The sequence below is a fragment of the Brachionichthys hirsutus genome, chromosome 22 (genome assembly GCF_040956055.1).
Source record: "Brachionichthys hirsutus isolate HB-005 chromosome 22, CSIRO-AGI_Bhir_v1, whole genome shotgun sequence".
In the NCBI taxonomy this organism is placed as follows: Eukaryota; Metazoa; Chordata; class Actinopteri; order Lophiiformes; family Brachionichthyidae; genus Brachionichthys; species Brachionichthys hirsutus.
The window spans coordinates 5512809-5537351 of record NC_090918.1 but is presented as its reverse complement, the minus strand read 5'-3'; the positions used below and the strand labels follow the sequence as shown (position 1 = coordinate 5537351).

Here is a 24543-nt window from a genome sequence, read left to right as displayed (position 1 = left end):
AAAGCGCAACAGACCGAGGGTCAGATTCAGAAATAATAATAATAATAATAATAATAATAATACTAATATTATAATAAAATTATTATTATTATTATACCACAGCCCAGATTTAGAGATATGTCTGCAGTAAGGGTGAAAAACACATTATCTTCAATGACTGCGTGGTAAATAAAGAATAAATAAATATAAAGCGAGTGCTCTCCATGATGCTCTAATAAGAAAACAGATGAAATGTAATCCCTACATGCTGGAATTATAATGCCTCCTTGTCCCACTGCATGCAGATTCAAAAAGTAAAATCCAACATAAGCCCATAAAGTCAGGCTGCGTGGCATCATTATTGTTTAGGATTGGAATTGTTTCAAAGTGTCGACGGAAGGAAGAACGTGTTGTATAAACAGCCCGAACCCGATTAGAAACCCGGGCTGCATCCCCGCCCCGGATCACGGATCACGGATCACACGCACGCACCTGCACGCTGCACGTGGAGAGCCTCATAAAGCCCAACACACGAGCTGCCGCGCACACCGACAGTCCCGATCATGCAGCGGGAGATCACAGTAATGTCACCCAGGGGCAGAATCACGGAGGCTGCAGGTAATTAAAGATTAAAGCGGGGAAAATGTCAAAAAGTATTGATCGCTGGATAAACTAAGATGATCTCTTATTAAAGGAAGGCATTAATGGAGCATGTTTCATATTTTCCTCCACCGGCTTTCCACGGGTTCTCCATGGATAACGGCGTGGCGCACTACAAGGACGCGCTTCGCCTCGGATTGCCCTTCCACCTTGACGCGACGTACCTCCACCCCGTGCACGGCCAGAGGCTGCCCTGTGGAAGATTCCCCACGTTCCCCTTTCACGGACCCTTCGGCGCGGGCGATTACTCCTTCGAACCCGCGTTCATCCGAAAAAGGAACGAGAGGGAGCGGCATCGGGTGCGCTGCGTAAACGAGGGTTACGCGCGCCTCAGGGAGCGTCTCCCGCAGGAGCTCGAAGACAAGCGGCTCAGCAAAGTGGAGACCCTGCGGGCGGCCATTGACTACATCAAACACCTGCAGAGCCTGCTGGAGCTGAACGCGTCCGGGATGGAGGCGTCGCTCGGAAAGGCGCGCGTTCCAGCGCAGAGGACGGAGCGCAGTTTGGATGGAGAAACCAAATCCGGCCTCAGCAGCAGCAGCGGCGGCGGCGGGGAAATGGTTTACTAGTTCTCACTCTCTTCCAATGTGAGCTGCGGGACGTTCATTTATTTGGAAAGAAACTAAAACAGTCAAAATATACTTTGTTTTACGCTGCGTGATTTTATTCTGTACCTCGAACACGAAAGTCAGTTTAGGGAGACGCGACAAACACCTCCAATCATTTGAATGAGGTTTCCTACATTTCACATGAAATTCTATGTCAAAACTTAAAAGTTCACTGAAAACAAGAGTTAACCAAACTCGAAGACTTCGTTTCGACTCTAAAATAAAAGTCAAGGAAGTTTATTTTGTCTTTGGTGCAAGTTAAAGCTGCATTATTTGCATTATTATTAAAGTTACTCTTCACAAACGGATATTTCTGTATTGTTTTAATTTCTGATAGAATTAGATCTTTTTTCTGAATGGAATCAGTTGCCGGAGCTGCATGTCCATGCCACCATTATCATATTCTTATGATGCATGCTCAAAATACAAACAGGCCTTATTACATTATTAAAAGCCTTATATTATATTTTTAGACTCTTGCATTCATTTATCTTAATTATATTCAGATAAATCATTAAAAAAAACCAAAATAAAATTCAAAATTCTGCATGATTCACTTTTACTTCTTCAAGTACAGTTATATATATACATATATTTGCTAGTCTTCTGCTTAATTAAATCATCCTGGTTCTTTTTCCAGCTCTTAAGCTGACATTATTGCATCTCCTTGTAGCTTGTCTTGCTGTAATAAAGGCCCGACGGCTCCCTCGACCATGCCAACGATCTCAAACAGCGGATACGGCATCTTCAAAGACTTATTATCTCAGCAGGCTTCTCAGGAAGTCTTCCTCTCCTATTAGCTGAAGGAATGCCGTTATCAGGGAGCCCTCAGCTCCCGGGAGTGGAGCCTCCTCCTCTCCTCTCCGCTCTACCTGCAGTGCGTTAAGGTTCCGCACCTCCGTTGACCTGCATGAAAAGCCCCGACATTCAGCAGCCCCGAAACCGCAAACCTGAAGAAAAGCAAACACGATACTGTTAACAGGTGAAGAGAAAAGAGTGCAGAGTGGAAGAAGGGCTTTGGCGTGCCCAACCAGACCCAATCATCAGCCGAGTGCTGGTACCCTGGGCTTCTTGGTTCAGTGGCGCTGAAGAGGGACAACGTGAAGCTGAATGAAAGCCTCCACGCCGCGATGCTGCGTGTTTTTCCGTCCTGACGCACGCAGGTTGATTTAATCTCAGCAGATTCCTTCGCTGCTTCACCAGAAAAGATGCTGCTGAAGCATGAACGGAAGCAACGTTTGCAACTTCATCGGTTTATTTCCTAATATATATTTATCATGAATTCAATCGTATTGACGGCGATGTTCTAATTACTGATATGAGACATTAAAACAACGTAGAGTAGGGGTTGAGTTTTGTGTAAAGGATCAGCAACCACAGGAGGAGGTTTTTGGATCTATTATTTTGGATCCACTTCCTGTCTGCCAGTCGTTCGGTGCAAACTCCTGCAGACGTGCGCGATGACTCGTCCAGATAAAAGCGGATCATCTGAGGTGGGATCAGCGCGGGACCACCGGGTGAGGCTGCCGCGACGTGTCCGGACAGGGAGCCCGCATCCAGCAGGGAAACGGGACAACCGGGGGGGGGGGGGGGGGGGGCAGAAATAATAATGATGCACTTCATGTAGCAGCAGAATGAATGTAAAAGGGGGGGGGGCAAAGAAGAGCTGCAGCTGCAGTCTTCCTACCAGCAGAGGGCACCAGGCTCCCGGGGGATGTTCAGCTCCATTACGAATCTGTTTAGAAAAGGAACCTGTCTCTCTTCAACTTACTTTCGACTTGTCCCGAAAGAGAAACTCCCGGCTACAGAGCGTCACCGAAACTGGTTTGTTTCAAGGCGAACACAGAAGCAAACGGTCATTCGACGTTATTTATTCATATAAATACATATTTACAGGAGGCTAACAGCTAGCATCTGATTCGTTCTAAATTAAAAGTAAGTAAGTTCCGATCAAGGGGCCTGGAGTTCGTCGAGCTCTTTGAGCAGCGCATCTTTTTCCAGCTCTAACGTGGAGATCCGGCGATTCTTGTCACTCACTTCCTGTCAAAAGAGGAAGTGAGGGAATCATTTTCACGCGGACGCCGATGGGATATCTTCTGATGGGAAAAGTGAGTTCATTCTTGTTGAACTAGAACCATGAACATAAATCAGGGCCCGTCGTTTCTTTCGTCCTCACCTGCGTCAGTACCGTGTTGCGCCATCGGAGGTCGCTGTCTTCGACCGCCTCGGCCAGAGACTGGATTCCGCTGCTGGTGGCGTTGGGCTCGCTCATCACGGAGCCCAAAGAACCGTTGACCCGCTGGATGAGAGACCGGAGGAGGCGAGACCGAACCTGCAGGAATAGACATTTATTCACTGACTCTTCATCATCATCATCATCAGTTTCCCCTACCTCTGACAGCTCCTCCAGTCTGCAGCCGAGCCCACTCTTGGTCTCAACTCTGCCCAGCCGGGCTCTGTTCTGCTCCAGCCGCCGGAGGTACCAGAACCGGGTCTTTCCCAGGATCTCCAGGCCCGACCGGAGGGCGTCCTTCTCCTTCTCCAGATCCTTCAGGCGCCTAATCTGGGGCGGAGCCTTTCATTCAGTCAGAATTAAATCACGACTCAAAGTGCAGACGACACATATTACCCCCCACCCCCCCCACCCCCCGACACACACACCGCCTGCGTCCTCACCCATAGGTAGAAGCGAAGGGCGTCCAGGCTGTGGAGGCTGGTCCTGAGGGGGAGGATGACCACGGTGTAGGAGGAAGAGTCGGTGGGGCGACAGGCCATGGAGAGGAGAGAGGAGTCGCCGCGGCCGCCCCATACAGACGACAAACAGCCGACTTCCAGAAACCCCAGAGAGAGAATGACAGGGTGTGGAAGAGAGAGAGAGAGAGAGAGAGAGAGAAGAGGAGCAGGTTCCCCCGGGGCGAGGGAATGAAGAATTCCACGTCACTGCCATCACCACTGGTTAATCGACATCCAGAGGACAGAGAGAGAGAGAGAGAGAGAGAAAGAGATGGGGTGGAGAGAAAAGAAAAAGGAGAAGACGAATGGAAAGAAGTCCTCTGCATCCCGAACGTCCTGCAGCTGAAACATCTCAGCCCTCTCTCCAGCGCGTGTGATTATTCGGGTTTCGGGTGAGGATTCTGTCCCGACACGTTCCCAGGAATGTGACGGAACCTGGAGAAGTTCTGCGTAAACACGGAGGTGTGGACGCCGCCGCTGCCGCCGCCGCGCAGCGGAATGATGATCGTGGGGAGACTTTTCAAACCCCGCCTCCAAAAGCCCAGTTGGTTCGCTTTGACCCGAGCAAATACTGTTTCCTGCCCAAAAGGTGTCCCACAACCGTGATTTGTTTAGTCCGTGAAGCTGCAGGCCGTCACACCACGACCGCCGGGGGAGACGTGACCCTCAGAGGGCGTCCGGGCATTCAAGAGTAAACCGTAACTTATTTTGAGTTTGTATCGTTTGTCAAGGAGGGATGAAGAATTCTCCATTTGTATTTTTGTGGGAGATCACTAACTGTTATTTCTGAAGCTATATCGTTGCACTACTGCAATAATGTTGAAAAGAGAACTCGTTTTTATAGCAATTCTAATAAAAACAATTATTCAAATACTCCTGGAAACTGAGGCGCCAATTAAAGTTCAAGTTTTGCATATGCATGATTGTATGATAATCTGTACAACATTTTTAGAAACTACCGGTATTGTAATTTAATAGTTTTTGTTTCCATACGTGTAAGAAGTTTACATGTATGGAAACACAAACATATAATTGTAAAGAGAATATATTTCTGGCTTGTTGGTGCATTGTTGCCTCTCATTGCGATGGCTTTATAGTGTGTTACAAAGTATTACAATGCAATAAATGATATTGATACAAAACCACAAAACGCCAGGCTCAAGTTTCTAGTTAAACACAAACTATTATCATATGCTACATTTAGCTACACATTTAACAAGATGCTACATTTAGCTACACATCTAACCATGTTACATTTAGCTAGCTAGATACTTTACCATGTGCTACATTTAGCTATATATTTAACCAGATGCTACATTTAGCTATACTGTATATGTAACCATATGTTACATTTAGCTAGCTAGATACTTTACAATATGTATCTGTTGCCATATATTTGACCATAGGCTACATCTAGCCTTATATCTGTCCTTATGCTACATCTAGCTACGTCTCTGACTTGATGTTGACATTCGAATAGAAATCCAGGACAGAGAAAATAAACTTTTGTTTGCAGTTTCTTCTCCTTTATCACGACCAACTTGTGTGGAAATATTCAGGAGACATCTCAGTTTGCAAAATGTTACTTCTGCCTTTATTTAAAATCAAAATTTGCATTTACACGGCTTGAAAAATAGGCAAAGAAACACCGTAGAAAGAATTACACATTCCATATACTTAGCATTATTGAAGCTACCTTTTGCTTTGCGAGTCCTAAAACAGGTACGAGTATAAGCAGCTCCAACACGTGTCAAGCGCTGATTCCTGTTATTGGCATGCGTGAAAGACGTGCGTGTTCTATCTATCGGCTACAGCTAGGAAATGGCGTCGTACAACACGTTAACCAGATCCTACATTTAGCATCATGCTCTTTACATTTCAACGTGTTTGATGTGCAAAAGTCTGAAAACAGAATGCTGTGAGTTTTTACCCGACATCCCGGCGAAGTAAAAAATAAAACGATGGTGGCACGCACACAATCAAGTGGTCCTCGTGTAGAAGTTTACAAGACAGTTTGTAAGAACCGTGATTGCACAGAACAAGAGAAATCACGTGAAGCTTAAGGTGAACGTCCCCCAAAAACCCCAGCGAAGATCTGAGTGGCTTAAATCATCACAAGAACTAATAGTGCAGAATTCATTTCGTCATTCTAGGACAAATAAAATACAATAAATATCTAAAAACAAAAAAAATATTCAGGATAAAAGCCCCTCCCAAAATTAAGAGAATTTACTTCTCTCTCTTTTTTTTTTAATATTTACATTCATTTAAATCCTAAAATATATACACGAGTATATTCTGTGAAGAATCCACAGAACGAATCGCATCCAGGTCCCTTTAAAAGCCTTTTTCAAACGCCCCGTTCACGAGGCTGTCAATAAAGTTCAACAGGTGTAACTCCGGGTCACCTGAACCGCCCCCCTAGACTCACCGAAAAAAAGGTGAGGGGTCGAGGGCCTTCGCTCTCACAGCTGGTGGCGCCGGGCTTGTCTCTCTCTCCACATGGCTCGAACCTCTCTGATAAACAAAGGCGTGATGAAGACGATGCTGCCCCCTGTCTGTAAGACGAAGACACGACGAGTAAGAAAAAGGGGCGCGCACGTCCAAATGTCTCCGGACGGTTTTCAGGAAGACGTCTCACCATGATGATGAAGAAGTAGAAGACCCACATCCAGCCCAGCTTGCTCTGGATCAGGGACACCAGGTACTGGAGGAAGAGGAAGAGGAAGAGGAAGATCGGGACACTTCGTGAATCAGCGTCACCAGAATTCCTCGTGCTAGCGCCGATCTATTTTTTGCTTCACCTGTCCACCGGCAGCGCCGATGCTCCCAGTCCCGTCCACGATCCCGGTGACGGTTGCCATGGCGTCCCGACTCCCCCTCAGGACCTCCTGCCTGCCCAGGTCAGCGGACACGGCGGAGGTGATCAGCCCGGACGGGCCGCCGATGAAGAAGCCCGTGATGGCCAGCAGCGCGCCGTTTACCACCTCGTCATTCGGCGAGCCTGAGAGGGATGGCGGAAGAGAGGAGGGGGCGGAGCTTAACAGCAACCCGAGTCCCACTCATTCGACTAGCGAAGGCGTCGTTCGAAAACTCACGGCTGTATCCCACCAGGGCTCCGACCGCCAACACGATGGAGACGACCAAGATGGGCGCCCGCTTTCCCATGATGTCAGAAATCAACCCGAGGACGGTTCCCCCTGAAGCGAGGAGCGGAAACAATGAGGAAGAGCGAGTGGGCGTTCCCTCCAGATCGGGCTGGCGGCGCTCACCCGCAATGCCGCCGACGTCGTACCACACGGACAGCCGATCGGCCTCGGCCTCCTTCCAGCCGTAGTTGTTGCTCAGGTAGAACGGAAGCCAGAAGAAGAAGGAGTAGTTGACCAGCTTGAGACACGCGTACGCCAGCGAGTACTGCGTCCAACAGGGGGCAGCGTCAACACGGGCGGGAGGGACCTCTACCGGCGAAAGGCTTGTGTGTGTGTGGGGGGGGGGGGCTCACCGGTAGGACGCCTGGCAGGCAGAACGCCTGGCAGAAGCTGATGGCGCGAGGAGGCGGGGCCGGAGATTCGTCCGGCTTCTGCTCCCGGCTGTACACCTCCACCTCATCGTCGCTCACGAGGGGCCGCTGGCTGTCGGCGTCCCCCTCCATCACCCCGAGTCCGGTCCCCGCCTCCGAGTTCAAGCCTGGACAAGAAACTCCAGCGTTCAGACACTTCACCCCCCCCCCCCCCCGAGGTCAGGGTTCTCCACGCCCCTTACCGATCTCCTTCGGCGAGGTGAGCAGGCCGAAGAACACGACCACGCCGCCGGCGAGCTGCACCACCGAGGTCAGCAGGAAGGCGTACTGAGCGGGAGCACAAGCCGCGTGGCGTCAGCGGGGCGTTCGGGTGAAAGGTCGCCGCGTCCCGGCGGGGTCTCACCTCGTAGCCGTACTTCAGCATGCTCGAGGCCAGGAAGGCGCCCAGGATGTTCCCGACGGAGCCGCAGGCACTCCAGAGGCCGAACACGAAGCCGCGGCTGGTAAAGAAAGACAAGCGAGTCACGAAGAGTCCGGCGTGGGCGTGAGCGCGGCGCTCCGGGCGCCGTCGGCCGCGCTCACCCGGCCTTCCCGAACCAGTTGGCCATGACGGCGACCACGCAGGGCCAGACGGCCGACTGCAGCAGGCCGTTCAGCGACCACAGGCAGCAGTACAGGAAGGCGTTGTAGACGTGGAGCCACTCGGTGAGAGTCCCGAACGCGAACTCCTGCAGGGGGGGGGGCGGGCGGGCGGGAGAAATCAAAGGGCGCCGCCCCTGCTGGACAGGCGCTAACGCGAGCTAACGGGTCCTCACCACGACGGCAGAGCCCCACAGGCCGAAGCAGAGCATGTAGCGGAGGTTCACTCTGTCCCCGATCACCCCGCTGAGGTACAGCCCCTGCGGAGCGGCGCGCTTCCCGTCAATCAGCTGGGAGAAAAATCCCAGAATGCACCGCAAAGCGGAAAGACGGCGCGCTCGCCACTCACCACCGCGTAGCTGAAGAGGAAGACGGAGTCCAGCACTCCCAGGAAGAGCGTGGCGTGCTCCTCGTCCTCAAAGAGGTGGTTGCGTTCCCACGTCTGGACGGAGGAGGAGGAGGGCGAGAGTTAAAAGCCGCCGCTCGGGTCGCATTCGCACGCCGCTCTGCGCCGACGGGAGCCGCCTACCTCGCCGGGGGACAGGCTGCCATTCTGGGGGGACGGCGTCCACTGGGCCGAGATGCTCACTTTCACGTTGCTGAAGGTCTTTCTGGAGGAATGCAGCAGGACGTAGCTGCAGGGAGAGGGCAGAGGTTAACTCGGGGGGGGGGGGGGGGCGAGTCCAGGAAGAGGTCAGTTCACCTAAAGAAGGTGAGGAGGAAGACGACCAGATGATGATGGGTGTACTGTGACAGGCAGCCACAGCACGAAGGAGGCATCACAGGGGCGGGGGTCACGGCGGAGGTCGTCGGGGAGGGGCTTCTGAGCCAGGTGGGAACGGAGGCCCTGAAAGAAGGAAATCAGTGTTAAAAGACGAGAGCGAGGGGGGGGGGGGGGGGGGGGGGCGTCGATCCGCCACCAGTGGATCTTAACCACCTGTGAAACGGCCACGCCTCCAGAAGACGCACCTGAACGCCGACGAGCGTTCGGGAAGTCCAGAAACCCGCCCAGCGAGTTCCCACTTCCTGCAGCTGTGTGTGTGTGTGTGCGTGTGCGTGTGCGTGCGTGTGTGTGTGCGTGTGCGTGCGTTTAAACATATTTATGCAAACAAACCGGAGCAGGGCGTGGATTCTCTCCGGTCATTAAATAATAATAATTATTATAATAATAATAATAATGGCTTCACGCCCAGCACTGCAAGGCACAAAGAAAGACTCGAGAAATGAATGAACGAAGCATTGAACCGATCAGTTCGTGTAATCCGATTACACCCCAAGCATGGGATAAAAGAACCCGAGTCAGATTGTTAGGAACGCAGATGTGAGTCAGGACTCGTGTTTATGTCTCCAGTTCAAGCCCGTGACGTCACGTGATGTTCGATGACGAAAAAAAAAAGAAAGAAAAAATAGCCATCTGTTATTGGAAACAGGAAATACCATCTGTCCGATGAAAGGATTACGCGCAGATTTAGCGTCTTTCTCAGACTACATTTGCTTTTTCACTAATCCCGCCCCGAAACATTGGATTAATTTAATCCCGCATTCTGTCCATTTAGAAGGAGAATCATCCCGTGCGGGACCGATTCATCCGAGCCTCCGGAGCCGACGCCGGATGAACCGAACCCTCTCCCCGCGGCACGCCTCGTTGAAACGCGTTAAAACGAGTTCATAAACGTCCCCGGACAAACGGCCGATTTCATCGGAACAAACGTTCAAAATCGAGCGACGTTGCTCACCTTCCGTTCAGGTGTCCGCGGTGTACGTCGCGCTGCCCGCTTCTTCTTCTACGACTGATTTTCAGGTCCAGCTATCTTCCGTGTCGTCGCGTTGCTGCCACCTAATGGCAATAGAGTGTACGTGTACGTCGCGCTGCCAGCTTCTTCTTCTATGACTGATTTTCAGGTGCAGCTCTCTTCCGTGTCGTCGCGTTGCTGCCACCTACTGGCCACAGAGTGTATATTATATTTTCCTGAAAAAGCACCTGATTCCGGATCCTTTTCAACCAGGAATAAAATATTAATACTAATTAAATACATATATATTTACGAGATTGAGGGCGGGATTTATTGTTCCGATGAACGTATCTCATTTTCATCTGTCCCGAGGCGCTAGCTATAGAACTGCCCCTCTCGTCCACTTAAAACCGTGACACTAACATTTCTGAGTTACCTGCAATCAAGTACGCTAATCTTTCATTTCATTGATTAGCATTTATTTTGACGTGAGAACATTTGGTCTCTGGCTTTCTGGACTGCTTGTATCTTTCTCAGGCTTCTTCATCGGAACAATAAATCCCTCCCTCAATCCCGTAGTAATCCTCCCTTCCTCCAAAATGTCATTATTTATTATTATGTCCTTCATCATTATGTAACAACTTACATTCTTACATTCGGCCAATGACCTCTTTAGCCCTCGATGATGAAAGGAACATTTAACTTTCCCCCTGAGTTTTACATAAAATCCATTCTTTTTGTTCCTTTTCTCTTCCTATAACAAAAGCTGATGTGTATTTTTAACAGATTTTTGAATCCATAAATGTGCTCTAATATTAAAATATTATATTTGTTCCTGCCCTCATTGTGGATCAGAACCAGAATACATTTTTGATGAGGGTTCATCACTGTGATTTATTGTGCCTGAATGAAAGATTTGAAGATAAGATTTAATGTTGGTTTAATGAATTGAAGATAAGATTTTTTGTTAAATGCCTCCATTATAATGATGTAAGTATATCACTATACTTACATCATTATATTATACAGCTGCAAATACATTATGTTTTGCAGCTGGAGGACAAGATGGAGTATTTTTCAGTCAACATGAAGATTCATGCATTCATTTCATACAATAATGTCATCTGTGGGGAGACAGCTGGCAGAGAGAGAGAGAGAGAGAGAGAGAGAGAGGAGGAGGAAGTCATATCTGGAGTGTGTGGGGGCAGAGAACGAGTGAATGAAGGTTGGAGAAGCGACGGCGAGCGGTGATCCACACGTCTCCGTTTCCTCTCCGCTTTACTCCAAGACTTAAATGACGTGAGGAAACCCGGAGCAGAGTTTTACCTGGAAACGCCACAATGGATGATCTCACAGCAACATCATTACGCTGCCATCCAAGGAACGAGCCGACAGAAGCTGCCCAGGAGGAGGTGAGGAAGATTTCACATCGAGAACGCAATGGTCCAGTCCTCAACAATCAGCGTAGGAGAACGCTGCTAATTTATTCACCCGTGAAATAACCACAGATTCTTTTCCCGCTGTTTAAATGTATATTTATTTTAAATCCTTAGAAATCCACCAGGCATATATCTATGTTCCTAACAGCAACGCCTTGGCTTAACTTAATGTAATTATGAACACCTCCCAGTCAGTCAGGGAACCGATGACCTTCAGGGCCGGATGCAACCCCGCTGGGAAACGAAGGCTAGCGCAGAGGCCGCTGAACTGCGAGACGTTGCCCTTAGAGACAGAGGTCTGAGAACAGTGGGGGACGAGGAGCGAGCGGCGACAATAAAGGGAAGGCGAGGGAGAGCGTGCTCACGCAGTCGTGCAAGCGAAATGTCGGTCTGCGTGATGAATCGCACAAGGGAGTCGCAAAGAAACTCTTTCTCGAGTGTCCCCAGCTGGCCACAGATCCTGTACCACAATCAGCTGGGATTGTTCCTAAACTCCCAGGATCCGATCATTCCGATAGATAAACAAAGATGCGTCTCCATCTACCTCTGTCTCAGGTGTGCAGCGATCACGGCGGGTCGCCCAGCCAATGACATCCGGGCCAGGCTGCATCTCTTCCTCCACCCAACAGGTTTGGATCGGACACGTTTCATCGGTTCTCTTCCAAGGAAACAGAAGTCCCCCCCCCCACAAGAAATTCCTGTGAAGCTTGAGAAATAATTTTGGGTCGCCCTAAAAGTCCAGAGATGTCGTTCAACAACGTTTATTTATTAAAACATAACATTTTGATGAAACGGGCTCCGGTCCAGGGACGTGTTTATTTAGCCAGGCCGATGAAAAGATCATCGGGCTCCCCTCTGGCATTTAGTCTCAGGCCGAATGTTCCCACTGCTGCTGGAAAAAGACCACAGTGAGGCGTTCAGGAAACTCGGGAACTCCTAACCCCAGCAAGTTAGTTCAAGAAGCTTTAATTCTAGTTCAGTTCAGCTGTTTTAAAAACTTTTCCTTTCTTCTCTTCAGGTGTAAGAAAGACCGTCTTGGTGAGATTTGCATTTTTCAAACTGCTGCAGTGGAAAACAAGGGACCTGTGCAAAAAAAAAAAAAGAAGAGGGCAGATGAAAAATCATCTTTGCCCCATTAGGAAACCTGAGCAACCAGAGGGTAGGATTACCCACGATGGCTCACATGATTCTGACCTTTGACCCTCCCGATAAGGAGAACTCTCTCTTAGTAGGCAATAAACTTCCTAGATCCAATGGAGGCAACATCCGGGACAAGATTTCTCTTTGGGAAGGGAAGGAAGCCGCTGACTCTTTAGGTCAATGTTCCGGCATTAAAAGGACAGAATCTCTGACAAGGAGCAGCAGTAAAACCGAGACTCACAGGAAAGTTGATCCGGAGAAGGAACATCTCGGGAAAGAGAATGGAGATTCGAGACCTGGTTCACCCTGTGAAGCTGAGGAATGGCAAAGAGGGAAGTTCAGGATCTGCAAGTCCAGCAGGAACGAAAAGGGACGGGATGAAGGTCAAGTTGTGCACAAGGAACGGCAGGATCACAAGAAAGAGAATGTCGTAAAGCTTGGGGATCCAAGGCCCTGCTCGCCCACTTCGGTACCGCCGCAGCAGCCGATCGGGACATTGAGGAAGAGCAATGAGAGAAGAAGCACCAGCCGGGAGAAGAGAGCTGTATTCACTCTGTTTAGAAACCTGGAGGCGATGGGGGAGAACCGAGGGAAGAGCCCTGCAGAGCTGGGCAGCTACTTCACCCCACAGCAGGACAGACAGACAGTGGAGAAGAAACAAGAAACCACGGGCCAGACCGCCCCGGTGAAAGCCCCCCGGGCCAGCGATGGGGAACCGCTCCTGGAGAGGGTTTCCACGGAGCCTGGGGTCCCACCAATTAACCCGGTACCCAAACCCCAGCGTACGTTCCAACACCCGGATCCTGCCTCCGTCGGGATGGGCCAGAGGAACCTCCCCGCGTTGCCACCCATCTCTACGGACACGTCTTCAAAGCCTCCCTCTGGTGTCTACTGGAGAACAAAGGGCGAGAGATCCAGAGACATCAACAGGTAGCGATGAAAGATAAAACCTTATCCTGCGGTCATGTTAGCATGCAGGCCCGACGTTAGCTGTGTGAATGAGAAAAAAAACACAAAGACGCATAATCTGATTTCCCCCCGACAGGAAGTCCTCCGCGTATGAAGACATGGCGGTGTCAACCAGCTTGCTCTTTGGTCGGCCGTCACAGGGACATCACTACGAGGACGTCCTCGGTCAGTTGCAGTGAAACCAGCTTCTGAAGGCGTTCCTGAGGAATCTTAGCTCGATCCTCACGGACGAAGCTCTCTGGTCCCAGAACATTCCTGGAACCGGAGCAGTGACCACCTCTAGAATGAAACCAAGCTTTGGACTTGAGGTCTCCTTAGAAACTTAGTTCTAAGCTTCGACTTCTGTGGTTTACTGATACCCAACTTAAAAGTTGTACTTCAAATATATTGATTGTTACTGGTGGTTGCAGCCGAGCAAGACCTTTTACTGTCCTATTGAGACGCGAGACCTTGTAACTCTTCCCGTGAACGCGTTTTGAGTGTTCCCCACCTTTGGTCTCGCTGCAGACTCGTCCACAGAGAATCCGTACGAGGACGTCGAGGTGGAGAGTCGGTGCTCCCAGCAGTCTTTGCCGTCCTCGCCCGGCGCCGACACCAACAAGGTTGCTGCAGGACAAGTCAAACATAAGCCGCCTGGACTTTGACAACACTTCTAATCGCGACCGTTCTGGAAATGATTGATGCGTCTCCAGCTTTCCAGGCCGGGCTTCTTCAGGCAGAATTCAGCCAAGAGCTTCAAGCTGCTGGACCTCCGGAGGACCAACCAGTCGACCCTTAGCGCCGGCGGCGGCGGCGTTTCATCGCCACCCCAGCTCAGCCCTCCGTCCACCCCGGCCGGCTCCGATCACGCTCCCTGGGATCCCTACGGCCGCACCTGCCGCAGGATCCCAACGGCGGGTGTTCATATTGTCCATCACGAAGGCTGACATGCTTTTGTATCACATTTGTACTTAAAGGATTACCAGGAAATATTATTCTAGCCTTTGCTGTCTAGTTTTTTTTAATTCGGAAACCTAAATTTCAGAACTTACTTTCTTACCAACAGGTCGTGTTGAGGATCAATAGCATCTTCGAGGCCCGCATTGGGAGGAAACGCCTGCGGAGGATCTATAATTACGTGGAGACGAGCTCAGGCAGAGGTGATGCCGTGGAAACGGAGACAGAACGAAGCCTTTTGCCGGCCTGTGGTGTAAACGTGACGTTTGTTTGCAGTGACGGATGAGAACAGCGACTCCGAGAGCGAAGTCGAAGAACGATTTAGAGGTAGATCGCCACGGAACAAACGGCCTCTCGGAGGTTTCGCGTGTCTGAAGGTTTGTCACTGACCCTCCTCTCCAGCTCGCCGCCAGTGTCCGGCGTCGGCCCGGCCTGTGCCGAGCCAGGCGAGCCGGGTTCGGGCCCGCTGCAGCCCTCCGGACCCGGAGCCCCACCAGCGCCGGCTCTTTGAATACTTCTTAGTCGTGTCTCTGCAGAAGCCGAAGCCCGGGGGCCAGTTTCTGCCGGAGGTCACGCAGCAGTTCCCCTTGAAGGTATACGCCTCTTGCACTCGCTTAAACATAAAGATTCGTCACCGGACACGCGTGCATGGCCTTCCAGTTGGAGCGGAGCTTCAAGTTCACGAGGGAGACGGAGGACCAGCTGAGGACGATCCCTCAGTTCTGTTTCCCTGACGCAACAGACTGGGAGCCGGTGGAGAGCCACCCGAGGTAAGAAGTTTCATTCATTCATTCTCAACAGGTGACGCTCACACACACACACACACAAGTCACCTGCCACCGTTTGCATACCCCTCCCTCGTAGACGCCTGGTTCTCAGCCGTGGTTATCTGTGTGCCTCCTAGCGAGACGTTCGCGTTTGTTTTGACCGGCGTGGACGGCAGCAGGAGGTTCGGATACTGCCGACGTTTGCTGGTAAATAACAACAAGCCGAGTCAACAAAGTGCGCCGCCGAACAGGAAGCGACTAAATACCACGACCGTGACGGCTGAGTAAATACCGGCGCCAAAATGGTCGGCGTGCCTGTGGGAAAACAGGAAGCGCGCGAGGCTGGGAAAGTGTGTGTTTCTTTGAGTGTGTGTGTGTGTGTGTGTGTGTGTGTGTGTGTGTGTTTCACAGCGCGCACCAATGCATGTTAGAGAATTTAAAGCAACAGACTCCGGCGGTTGTCTTTCCAGCCCAACGGAAAAGGCAAACGCCTTCCGGAGGTCTACTGCATCATCAGTCACCTGGGCTGCTTTGACCTCTTCTCCAAGGTGAACCCATCCATTAAACCCCCCCCCCCCCCTCCATGCCAAAGTCACGAAGCTAACGATCAAAGGTGTGTGTGTGTGTGTTCATGGCAGGTCCTGGATGAGGTGGAGAGACGGAGGGCCTTGTCTCCCGCCCTTGCGCAGCCTTTCCTGAGAGCCATCATGGAGGCCCAGTTCCCGGCTCCAGGCAGAACCATCGCCGTTAAAACGTTCCTCCCGGGCTCGGGCACCGAGGTGACCGTCGCTAAGATCAAAGCCGAGCAGGAAACGCAGATAACCGGTCGGTGCTGTTGTGATAGACTGCGCCCGAGTCAAGTTATTCAGTCGTCGTCTTTGTGGGGATAATTAGCCGGTTAGCCGGGAGGAAGCCGCGTTTCCGGCGATAACGCATCCACCTCCCTCCAGGTGATGGAGCTCTGCCGACCCTCCGACTCCCGGCTGGAGCACGTGGACTTCGAGTGTCTCTTCTCCTGCCTGAGTCTCCGGCTGCTCCTCCGGGTTTTCGGGTCCCTGCTGCTGGAGCGAAGGGTCATCTTCACCGCCGACAAACTCAGGTTGGTCGCATCCCGCCGAACGTCGTGCTATTATTCAAGCCTGCAGCGGCGGAAGCTCCAGAGCAGCCGAGCTGGAAGAGATCTGGGTGGTCCAGACATGCGTCTCAAAAATAAACGAGCGCTCGCATATTCTCAGAGTCGTCGGGGGAGTTTTGTGCCCGGGCCAGCGTTCCTCTCTCCTGCAGGATGAAGCCGGTGGGAGCCGGACAGATTGATTGCGCTTGTGAATGACTGGAATGCAGAGATGAGAGGAAGTACGTAGCTTTCCTCGCCTCTCTGGGAAACGATGAGACTTTAAAACACACCCAAGGCGACCACGAGACCGAAGTTTAGACCGCAGCGCCTTCGTGCGGTAAAAACGCGCGTAGCTGGCGAGCCCGTGCGGAACGGCGGTCCAGAACCGAGGTCAACGGCACGTGCACTTCCTGTGTCTCCCCTCGCAGCACGCTGTCCCAGTGCTGCCACGCCGTCGTGGCGCTGCTTTACCCCTTCGTGTGGCAGCACACTTACGTTCCCGTGTTGCCCTCGGCGATGCTCGACATCGTCTGCACCCCGACCCCTTTCATTGTGGGCCTGTTGTCCGGCTTCCTGCCCCAGCTCACTGAGCTGCCCCTGGAGGAGGTAAGAGAGGTGCCCATTGTCGGCAGAGACTACTGGCGTCTTCTCCTGAAGTGTAATATCCTCCGTCCACAGGTCCTGGTTGTTGATCTCGGAAACGGTCGATTCCTCAGACAGGTAGGCCGTTTCCTTCTGACGGCTCGGCTTGGTGCACATGGATAACGTTTGACATTTGACATCCTTTAGTTGGACGACGAGGACTCCATCCTGCCCTCTAAGCTCCTATCGGCCCTGGAGAACATCCTGGAGAGGAGGAGGGAGCTCGCGAACGAGAGGGGAGGCGACACGCCGACGGGTGAGGCAAAAACAAGGACAACTTCTGTGCAATTTTTACAACCAAGAAAGTTCAGCAGGATATTCTGGTCGAAGCGCATCATTGAATTTCTTCTTCCCGTCTTCAGACTCTGGCCATCTCAGCACCGTTGTGTCAGAGGCCTTTGTTCGTTTCTTCGTGGAGCTGGTGGGCCACTACCAACTCTTCATCGTCGGAGAACGGGAAGACGGCTACTCCTCCTCTTCGTCCTCCCCGACCCCCTGCACCTTCCGGCGGGACGGCTTTCGCAAAGCCGTCCCCTCCAAGACAACGCGCCGCTTCCTGGAGGTCTTCATGGAGACCCAGATGTTCGGCTGGTTCATCCAGGAGAGGGAACTCCACAGGCAGGCCCTGAAAGGTAAAGACCCGCACCGGGGAAGAGAAGACTCCGGTGATCCGGATCCTCGTGACTCCTTCTGTTGCCTCTCAGGACTGTTTGAAGTGAGGGTGCAGGAGTATCTTGAATCCATCCACGAGAATGAACACAGGAGAGTCAACCGGTTTCTCAAAGGATTGGGTAAGACTATTTGCAATTGACTTACTGTCGGCTCATTTTCATCTATAAACGCTTTTGTTTCTCTTCCTTTGCTCCAGGAAACAAGATGAAATTCCTTTCCAAGAAATAAACGCTCCATAGTTCCAGACAAAAAAAAAGAAAAAAGAAAAAGTAAAGTGAAGAAGACGTGGCGAGACGACTTCAGAGATGACGTAGATTTTCAATTCATGTAATGAAAGTGTATAATGTATAAAAAGTGACTGAATATTTCGGCTCCCACTTGCAGTCTTTTATCAATCCGCCAGGGGGCAGTAGTATATTACGTTGACATTGATAGTGGCATATCTGCTTTCTTGTTTTTCCTTCAGTCGTGACGTCACACGTCTGTGAGGCTTTGACAAGCAAATAAATAATCTTTTGCCATTTTGCCACAGACGATCATCGCCTTGATGTCGCCGTGGATTTTTAATTCCCTGAAATCCCCACGTATTTCGAGCTAAAATGACTTTGGAAAAGTCCGTAAAAGAAAGTCAAAGAAAGCTGAATTGTGTTTGCTCAGCATTTTGCAGCGCCTGTTTGAGCACGCTATCCATTTGCTAACCATCCGTCGCTGCGTTTTCGCGCCTGAATTAGCTCGGCCGCTTCACTCCAAACAGCCGCGACTCCGAGTCTGCGACTGCTTCGCTATTTCAGTCTCTGAGTCACGGAAACAAAGCCGATCTTTATCCCGCGAAGAGGAAAGCATGTCTTTGTCAGCGTGAAAACAAAACACAGGTGCAGAGCAGAGCATAGTAGTGCATTGTCTGTGCGCCGGTGCTTCTGGGTTCGTGCACCCTGACTCAGCCCGAGGGCCCACCCCCCACCCCCGGGGGGCGTCGCGCGGTGCCTAACCTGACACCTTGTTAGCTGCAAGTTCACGCCGAACTGCTGACACAGATGTTGATGCATATACACAAACACAAACGCACAAGCGCATACATTCCGTCCATACGAATATAGCGGATAAAAAAAGGGGGGCCAGAAACACATGTGATATTCAGAGCCTGTATTAGCAGCTGTCACGCCACCTGGACGCAGGTAATGTAAGACAGGGCTCAGATAATCCATAGCAATGCTAAAATGACCACCACAGGTGCGAGGTTGTTTGCGCTCGCACCTGTGTCTGGCTTGTCTGACCTTTGACCCTTTGCAAAATCAATTCAGAATGTATTTATTGGTTTAAAACGGTTCAAAAAGGCTAGCATAGCAGTGTGAATCCAAAATATATTCCGGAACCAGATCCCCTGTTCTGTAATTAAAGTTGTTAAATAAATTCGAGTCAACATCGGCTACCACGACTTCCTGTCTGGGTCCCGAGGTGGGGAAGTTGCGGCGCTGCGAGAGACAGGAGGCGTCTCAAGGAGACGCGGCGAGAAACTAGATCTGACGGCGGCTTTTCCGCTCGTGTTTGTGTGCGGATAGGCGAACGCCAAAGCCACACCGTCGCTCAGCGTTTCCTGATAAACACACCTGGCTGCCGCTGAAGACCGCCGGCTCATTAGCGTGGCCGTAATTAGCGTGGCGGCGAACCCGCCACAACAGCCTCTCACCCTGTTTGCACAACAAACGTCTCGGGGTAATCATCATATTGTCGCATGTTTTAACTCTAAAAGAGCCTTTCAAGATCTTAATTACACCCAGCAGGATCGCACTTTTAAAGAGAGACGCTAAAGGCTAACGCCGCGATTAGCTGGCAATAAACAACTCGTCTACCTGAAGGCGAGAGCCGGCTGCAAGACTCACTTCGGTGCAACGTAATTATGCCTATTATTCTCAGCAGGAATAGAATCATACAAACATCACGGCCCATTACAGCCGACCACCGATTCAATTAGAACGTCTCTCCAGAGATTTGCAGACCTCATTTTAAGGCTCGCAAACTTGCATCTGAAACTCTCCGAAGGTTGCCTCTGCTAATTACATGATTTATGGTGTAATTTATGGAGGCAGGGGGTGCGGCGACCGAGCAAGACTTGCTATCAATCAAAATGAAAAGTCATTTTCCATTATTATGCCTTTATAGATTTAGACCCCCCCCCCCCCCCCCCGCAAGCCTCAGTCAAAATGGATTTTTTGGCACCGGTTGAGTTTGCTGAAAAGCTTGGGGTCACGGTGGCAATTTTGCTCAAATTATGCTTGTGCGCCTCGGGCATTCTTGTCATCGCAACACAAATATGGAACCTACGGGTTCCCATAGTCGGTTTGGAGCGCATAGAGTCCACAGCTCCTCTAAACGTCTCGCGTTGATTTTAATTTGTCTGCCCGTGTGAGAGCAGAGAGACGTGTGGGAATGAAAACAGAGCAGAAAGCAGGAAAAGAAAAAGCGCGGGAAACGGCGAGGGGCTGCCAAAGAAAGTGCAGAAGTTTCGATGCACGAGGAAAAAGTCGTGCACGTGGAGAACGCACAATCACACGCACGGAAAAGTTTCCGAACATGCGTCCGCCGGCTTGTTTTTCCGAGTTGCAGGTGCAAGTGTCCAGCTGCAGAGCTGCCAATGCATGCCAGGGGCCTGAATCATCCCCCCCCCCCCCCCCCTCTCAGAGGAAGGAGCCATCGGAGCATATGGACAACATACCGAGCAGGAGGAGGTGGGGGAGAGAGGAGAACGGAGGAGAGGTGAATTTGACAGGGGGGGAGAAGTGAAGTGGTACAAAGTACAGAGGAGGGGAAAACAGGGATTAGCAGTGGAGGATTTCCCTGCTGCTAATCCGTGTTACAGAAAAGTCTTAAGACTCTGGAATCAGACCAGGAGCTAGCAAAGATGGTGGTGGGGGGGGACGGAGGCTGCTGGACATGAACAGCAAGGGTGGTTTAAGGAGAGCAAAACAATCGTTGGTTGTGAGGTTGACCCTTTTTCGTGGCCTCTGGTTCTGTAATCTCAAATAGAGGATGGGGGGGGGGGGGGGGGGGGGGTGCAGAAGGAGGGGGCAAGGAAGCCGAGGCCACACACATTGATTTCCAGGCTTGAGGTTGCATCAGTCAGACCTGTCTGCACGTGGTCTGCCGTATTGTCCAAGTTTATCCACGCAACTCTTGCGCCACCATTAGTCATGGCGTCTGATGACGGGGGGGGGGGGGGGGGGGGTTGAGGTCCCTCTCCCTCGCTCTTTTGTCTTTGTCTCTCGCTCGCTCGTTCAGCTCAAACGGGCCCTTTAGGGAGTCGCACCCACAAAAGACTTGACATTTTTCAATCTCACCTTACTGGCTTCGCCTGTGGTTAGCATTAAGAGGAGTCTGTCTGGAGCCCAAGAAGTGAAGGCACACATCGGGGGGGGGGGGTTCTTTGTCAGGACAGCTCCGGGGTGGTCCGTCCTGCAAGTCAGGGCGTCGCTTATCCATCTTCACGCGTTGCGTTTCCTCGCGTCAACCTATTGCACTTTAAAGATTTAGCAAGACAATGTGCAGCTCCAGAAATGATGCAAAAACAATGGCCGAAGGGCTTCGAGCGTGAAAGTTCACGCCTTACGCGGAATGTTGCTCAAATGCAGCACGTACGCTACGTAAGCTAGCAAAAAAGCAGAACCAGAGTCGTTTGAAAGATGCAAAAAAATATACTGGCACGCTTAAAATGACAAATCGAATACTTTTACATTTTGCAGCTATGTCGGCCATCTTCAGTTAGCGTGTCCTAAAATGTGCTAACATTAGCCTCGAGTATAGTCTGATAAATAATGTGCAGACATGGCGAGAGAACAAATTGACTGACGACTGGAGGCGCCGCCTGTGAGTAATGTAGCCACGAGGACGTCTTTAAGCTGCCACTCAGCCGTTCATCACTCCGGGTTCTTATTCCCAGGGATTAGAAACGCTCATGTCCTGGCAGCCGTGTTTATTTTGCTCTGGAGCTGTCCGGAGAGCGCCTTTAGCAGTCGTATCCGTGATGCACGTCTCCGCTCAGGTGTTTCTACGTGCTTTAAATGTCATTTTTTTTTAGGGGTTTCCTGTTGTTGAAATCTCGTACATTCTGTCTCAGAGGATTTGCAGCATGTTGTTTTTCTCTCGCCGCTTCCAGCTTCGGTAATAAAAAAACATGTTGCGATGAAGAAGAAGACGGACCCCCCCCCCCCCCCCCCCCCTCACGGTTCTGCTTTATTTTGATCCTCGTTCATTTTCCACTTCAGCCGGTCGTCGGAGCGATTCGTGCTGCTGTAACTGAAGTCTGGAAAATTACGGAAAAGGGTTATGGCAAAGGTTTTTTTTTTTTCCACCGGTTCGGATCGTGGACGGTGTCGAATCGGTTATTGCGGGTCAAGGGCTTTTACTGCCGCATCGTGATGTGATTCACATTGATGCTCTAAATACTGAAAATCCATTACTGTAAAAAATAAAAAATAAAAATGGGCTGAAGTAAATGCGACATGTTTTCACCTAAGCTGATTTGACAGGCTCAGAATAGAGAGCGGGAGGAATAGTAAAGGTTTGGCAAGCAGCCCTGGGGCACATGGCGAATCCATCACCGAACAGGAGCGTGGTCGTGAGTGAGAGAGGAAGAGCTTGTATACCTAAAGAAACAAAATATTAAAGAAACCCACCCCATCCTTCAGCGTTGGGTAGAAATCTGTCCAATGGGAGACGAAGGTGAACCGCTGGGCCCCGCCCCTTTCCCCCCCGCTAAAAGATGCACCCTAGAGAATTCTGGAGGGGATCTTTGAACGCTCGAGCGGGACCAGAGTCGCTTTGCTTTGCTATTCATACGCTAAACGTACATATGTTGCACTTTGTCAAGTTGCTCACGCAAATCATTGCCTTAAATGACCTGGAGCAGCACTGGTGGTGGGGGGGTGGGGGGGACTCTGTAATGGTTGCAACATGCCAGAGACACATCCGCTCTTGGCTCATGGCCGACACCGCGGCTAACACACGGCGCTGCATGTACAGTTCACACGAGGTAGCCGGACCGTATTTTGATAAATGTGGGAAGCGGCTGAGCGGTGCGTTATCTCATCTGCGTACTGTCCAAGCCGCTGGCCGGGAATGACAAGCACAGTTGTGTGTGTGTGTGTGTGTGTGTGTTTGTGGTGGCTGGCAGCTGCACCGGGCCTGCATCACCATGCATCCGAATAAGCCGGAGAGGTTTCGGCTCCGTGGCTGCAGGATGTTCCAGAGCCGATGGCGTATAAAACTGTCCGGCGAGAGAGAGAGAGAGAGAGATAATGTCGTTGAGGAATGTACGGCGTAATTGCACTGACCTCATAAGCTCGCGTTTTGAATAAAGAGGAAACCAGAGAGATTTAATGACCTGCAGAGACGTTTAATGAAATTCCCTGAAGGCCGATTTGCCTGCAACGACCTTCGGGGGGGATTGGAGTCCAAAAGGAGAGATGAGAGCTCCGTTACTGGAAGAAAGGTGATTCTGACGATTCAGACGCAGCAACTGACCCCCCCCCCCCCCCCCACCCCCCAAAAAAAACAACACGCTACCTTTTCTGCAAATGCACCATCCTGACCTTCCCGACCTTTTAGATTGAACAACCGATCGGCTGGTTCATGGACTCTGAATTAGGGAGGCCTCCTCTGTGGTGGGAGATAAGCTCTCGTCCTCGGCTTGTGTTTTGGTCGTGCGCTTCCCGATACACTCTATTAACGCCGTATAAATCCCCGGTGCGATGGAGCCAGGTACCCATAGATCATCCTTCCCCCCCAAACTTCTGAAACCAAACATACGATGATCGCAATGCAGTCGAAATTTCATTCATAGTCGAAACTGTTGAAATTTCACAACCGGCGCCGCCACAGATGTCGACTGCTGATTAATGCAAAGCGTGCAAAACATCCCGACTCGTGCAGGAATTGAGGACACGAGGGCAGCGCGCGGAGCGGTGGCAGGTGGATTCCTGGGTCTGAAGACTCCGGGATCCGGAAGAGGAAGTTCAGATGCAAGAGAGACAGAAATTCAACTGCCCAGATGGTGGAAACGATTCGATCCGCGTTGGCATCGGGTCGTTTGTAGCTCTCAAACCGACGTCAATTACAGTTCACCGTCAAGTGGCGAAAACAAGTCTCTTCTGTTTGTCCGTGCAAAATGTGCTTTATCCAAGCTTGTTATTTATGCATCCAAGACTAAAAGAAAGCTCTTTGCCCCCCCCCCCTGCTACCATGGTAGCAGCAGCTGTTGACCGGAACACCGGTCACATGTGCGAACAGAAAAAACATTTGTGTGTTCTTTATTTAATGACTCCACGAGGAAAAAGAAAAGAATGAGCGTCGTTTGCTGCACAGCGGGAGAAGAAACATTCTCATTCTTCTTCTTCTGGAAGCGGTTTTGCTGATAAATACGAGTTTGAATTGGACAAGCCGAACCCGGGAGTCAGCAACAGTTACACCAATTTATTGAATTGCTATTCAATCCAGATGTGTGTTTATGGGAGCCTTCAGGTCGCTGCAGACTCATCACCAACTCCCCGGCTAGGCCCGCCCTCGGCCCCAGCCCTGACGCAGCTCATTAAACCGACCCCCCCCCCCCCGCATCCCAGGTTGAAGCAGCAACCCTCAGCATCGCCCACCAGGGTGCATTTTGACTCTTGCAAAGAGAGCAAAGTTATTTTCCACACAATTGGAGGATGGAAAGAGTTACTGGAGAGAAGACTCGACTGAACGCTACTATCGCCGTTTCCTCCCTCTGAACTTCAGCTCGTCCTTCTCGGCATGTCGGGCTGGCACAGATTAGAAGTGGTGTCGAGTATCCGGCTCGACAACCTTCCTCCCGTGTTTTGACAGTCATTAATGAGCGCAGATAATGCAGAGCGCTAAAGCCCCTGACGGAGAGCACATCCAGACAAAAGCCAAAGCAAGCATTCTTTGTGAAGCGAGGACAGGATGTTACTGTAACACCGCCGAGCAGAGCGGTGCCAGGC

At 51.0% G+C, this 24543-nt stretch overlaps 3 protein-coding genes across 3 annotated transcripts; 1 reads left to right on the top strand and 2 right to left on the bottom strand.

The window, feature by feature from the left end:
• Positions 1 to 3190: 3190 nt before the first annotated feature.
• Positions 3191 to 4111, bottom strand: LOC137911032 (suppressor APC domain-containing protein 1-like). Its single transcript, XM_068755454.1, has 4 exons — positions 3924 to 4111; positions 3640 to 3810; positions 3424 to 3579; positions 3191 to 3287 (listed from the first exon to the last, which is right to left on the bottom strand). Exons 1-4 carry the CDS (start codon positions 4020 to 4022, stop codon positions 3198 to 3200), a joined length of 516 nt encoding a protein of 171 aa, XP_068611555.1. The 5' UTR covers positions 4023 to 4111; the 3' UTR covers positions 3191 to 3197.
• Positions 4112 to 5547: 1436 nt separating this feature from the next.
• slc37a3 (solute carrier family 37 member 3) lies at positions 5548 to 8919 on the bottom strand. Its single transcript, XM_068755161.1, has 13 exons — positions 8843 to 8919; positions 8669 to 8774; positions 8489 to 8581; positions 8316 to 8399; positions 8083 to 8228; positions 7904 to 8000; positions 7743 to 7827; positions 7483 to 7667; positions 7253 to 7394; positions 7079 to 7180; positions 6785 to 6984; positions 6622 to 6687; positions 5548 to 6538 (listed from the first exon to the last, which is right to left on the bottom strand). The coding sequence occupies exons 1-13, from the start codon at positions 8917 to 8919 to the stop codon at positions 6446 to 6448; spliced, it is 1476 nt and encodes a 491-aa protein (XP_068611262.1). The 3' UTR covers positions 5548 to 6445.
• Positions 8920 to 12485: 3566 nt separating this feature from the next.
• On the top strand, positions 12486 to 17901 carry LOC137911121 (DENN domain-containing protein 2A-like). The gene is made up of 18 exons (XM_068755540.1): positions 12486 to 13381; positions 13497 to 13585; positions 13928 to 14022; positions 14113 to 14313; positions 14466 to 14559; positions 14633 to 14683; positions 14759 to 14949; positions 15017 to 15126; positions 15261 to 15330; positions 15594 to 15671; positions 15762 to 15902; positions 16074 to 16222; positions 16666 to 16843; positions 16916 to 16957; positions 17027 to 17135; positions 17242 to 17511; positions 17584 to 17670; positions 17748 to 17901. The coding sequence occupies exons 1-18, from the start codon at positions 12486 to 12488 to the stop codon at positions 17777 to 17779; spliced, it is 2883 nt and encodes a 960-aa protein (XP_068611641.1). The 3' UTR covers positions 17780 to 17901.
• The last annotated feature ends 6642 nt before the right edge of the window (positions 17902 to 24543 follow it).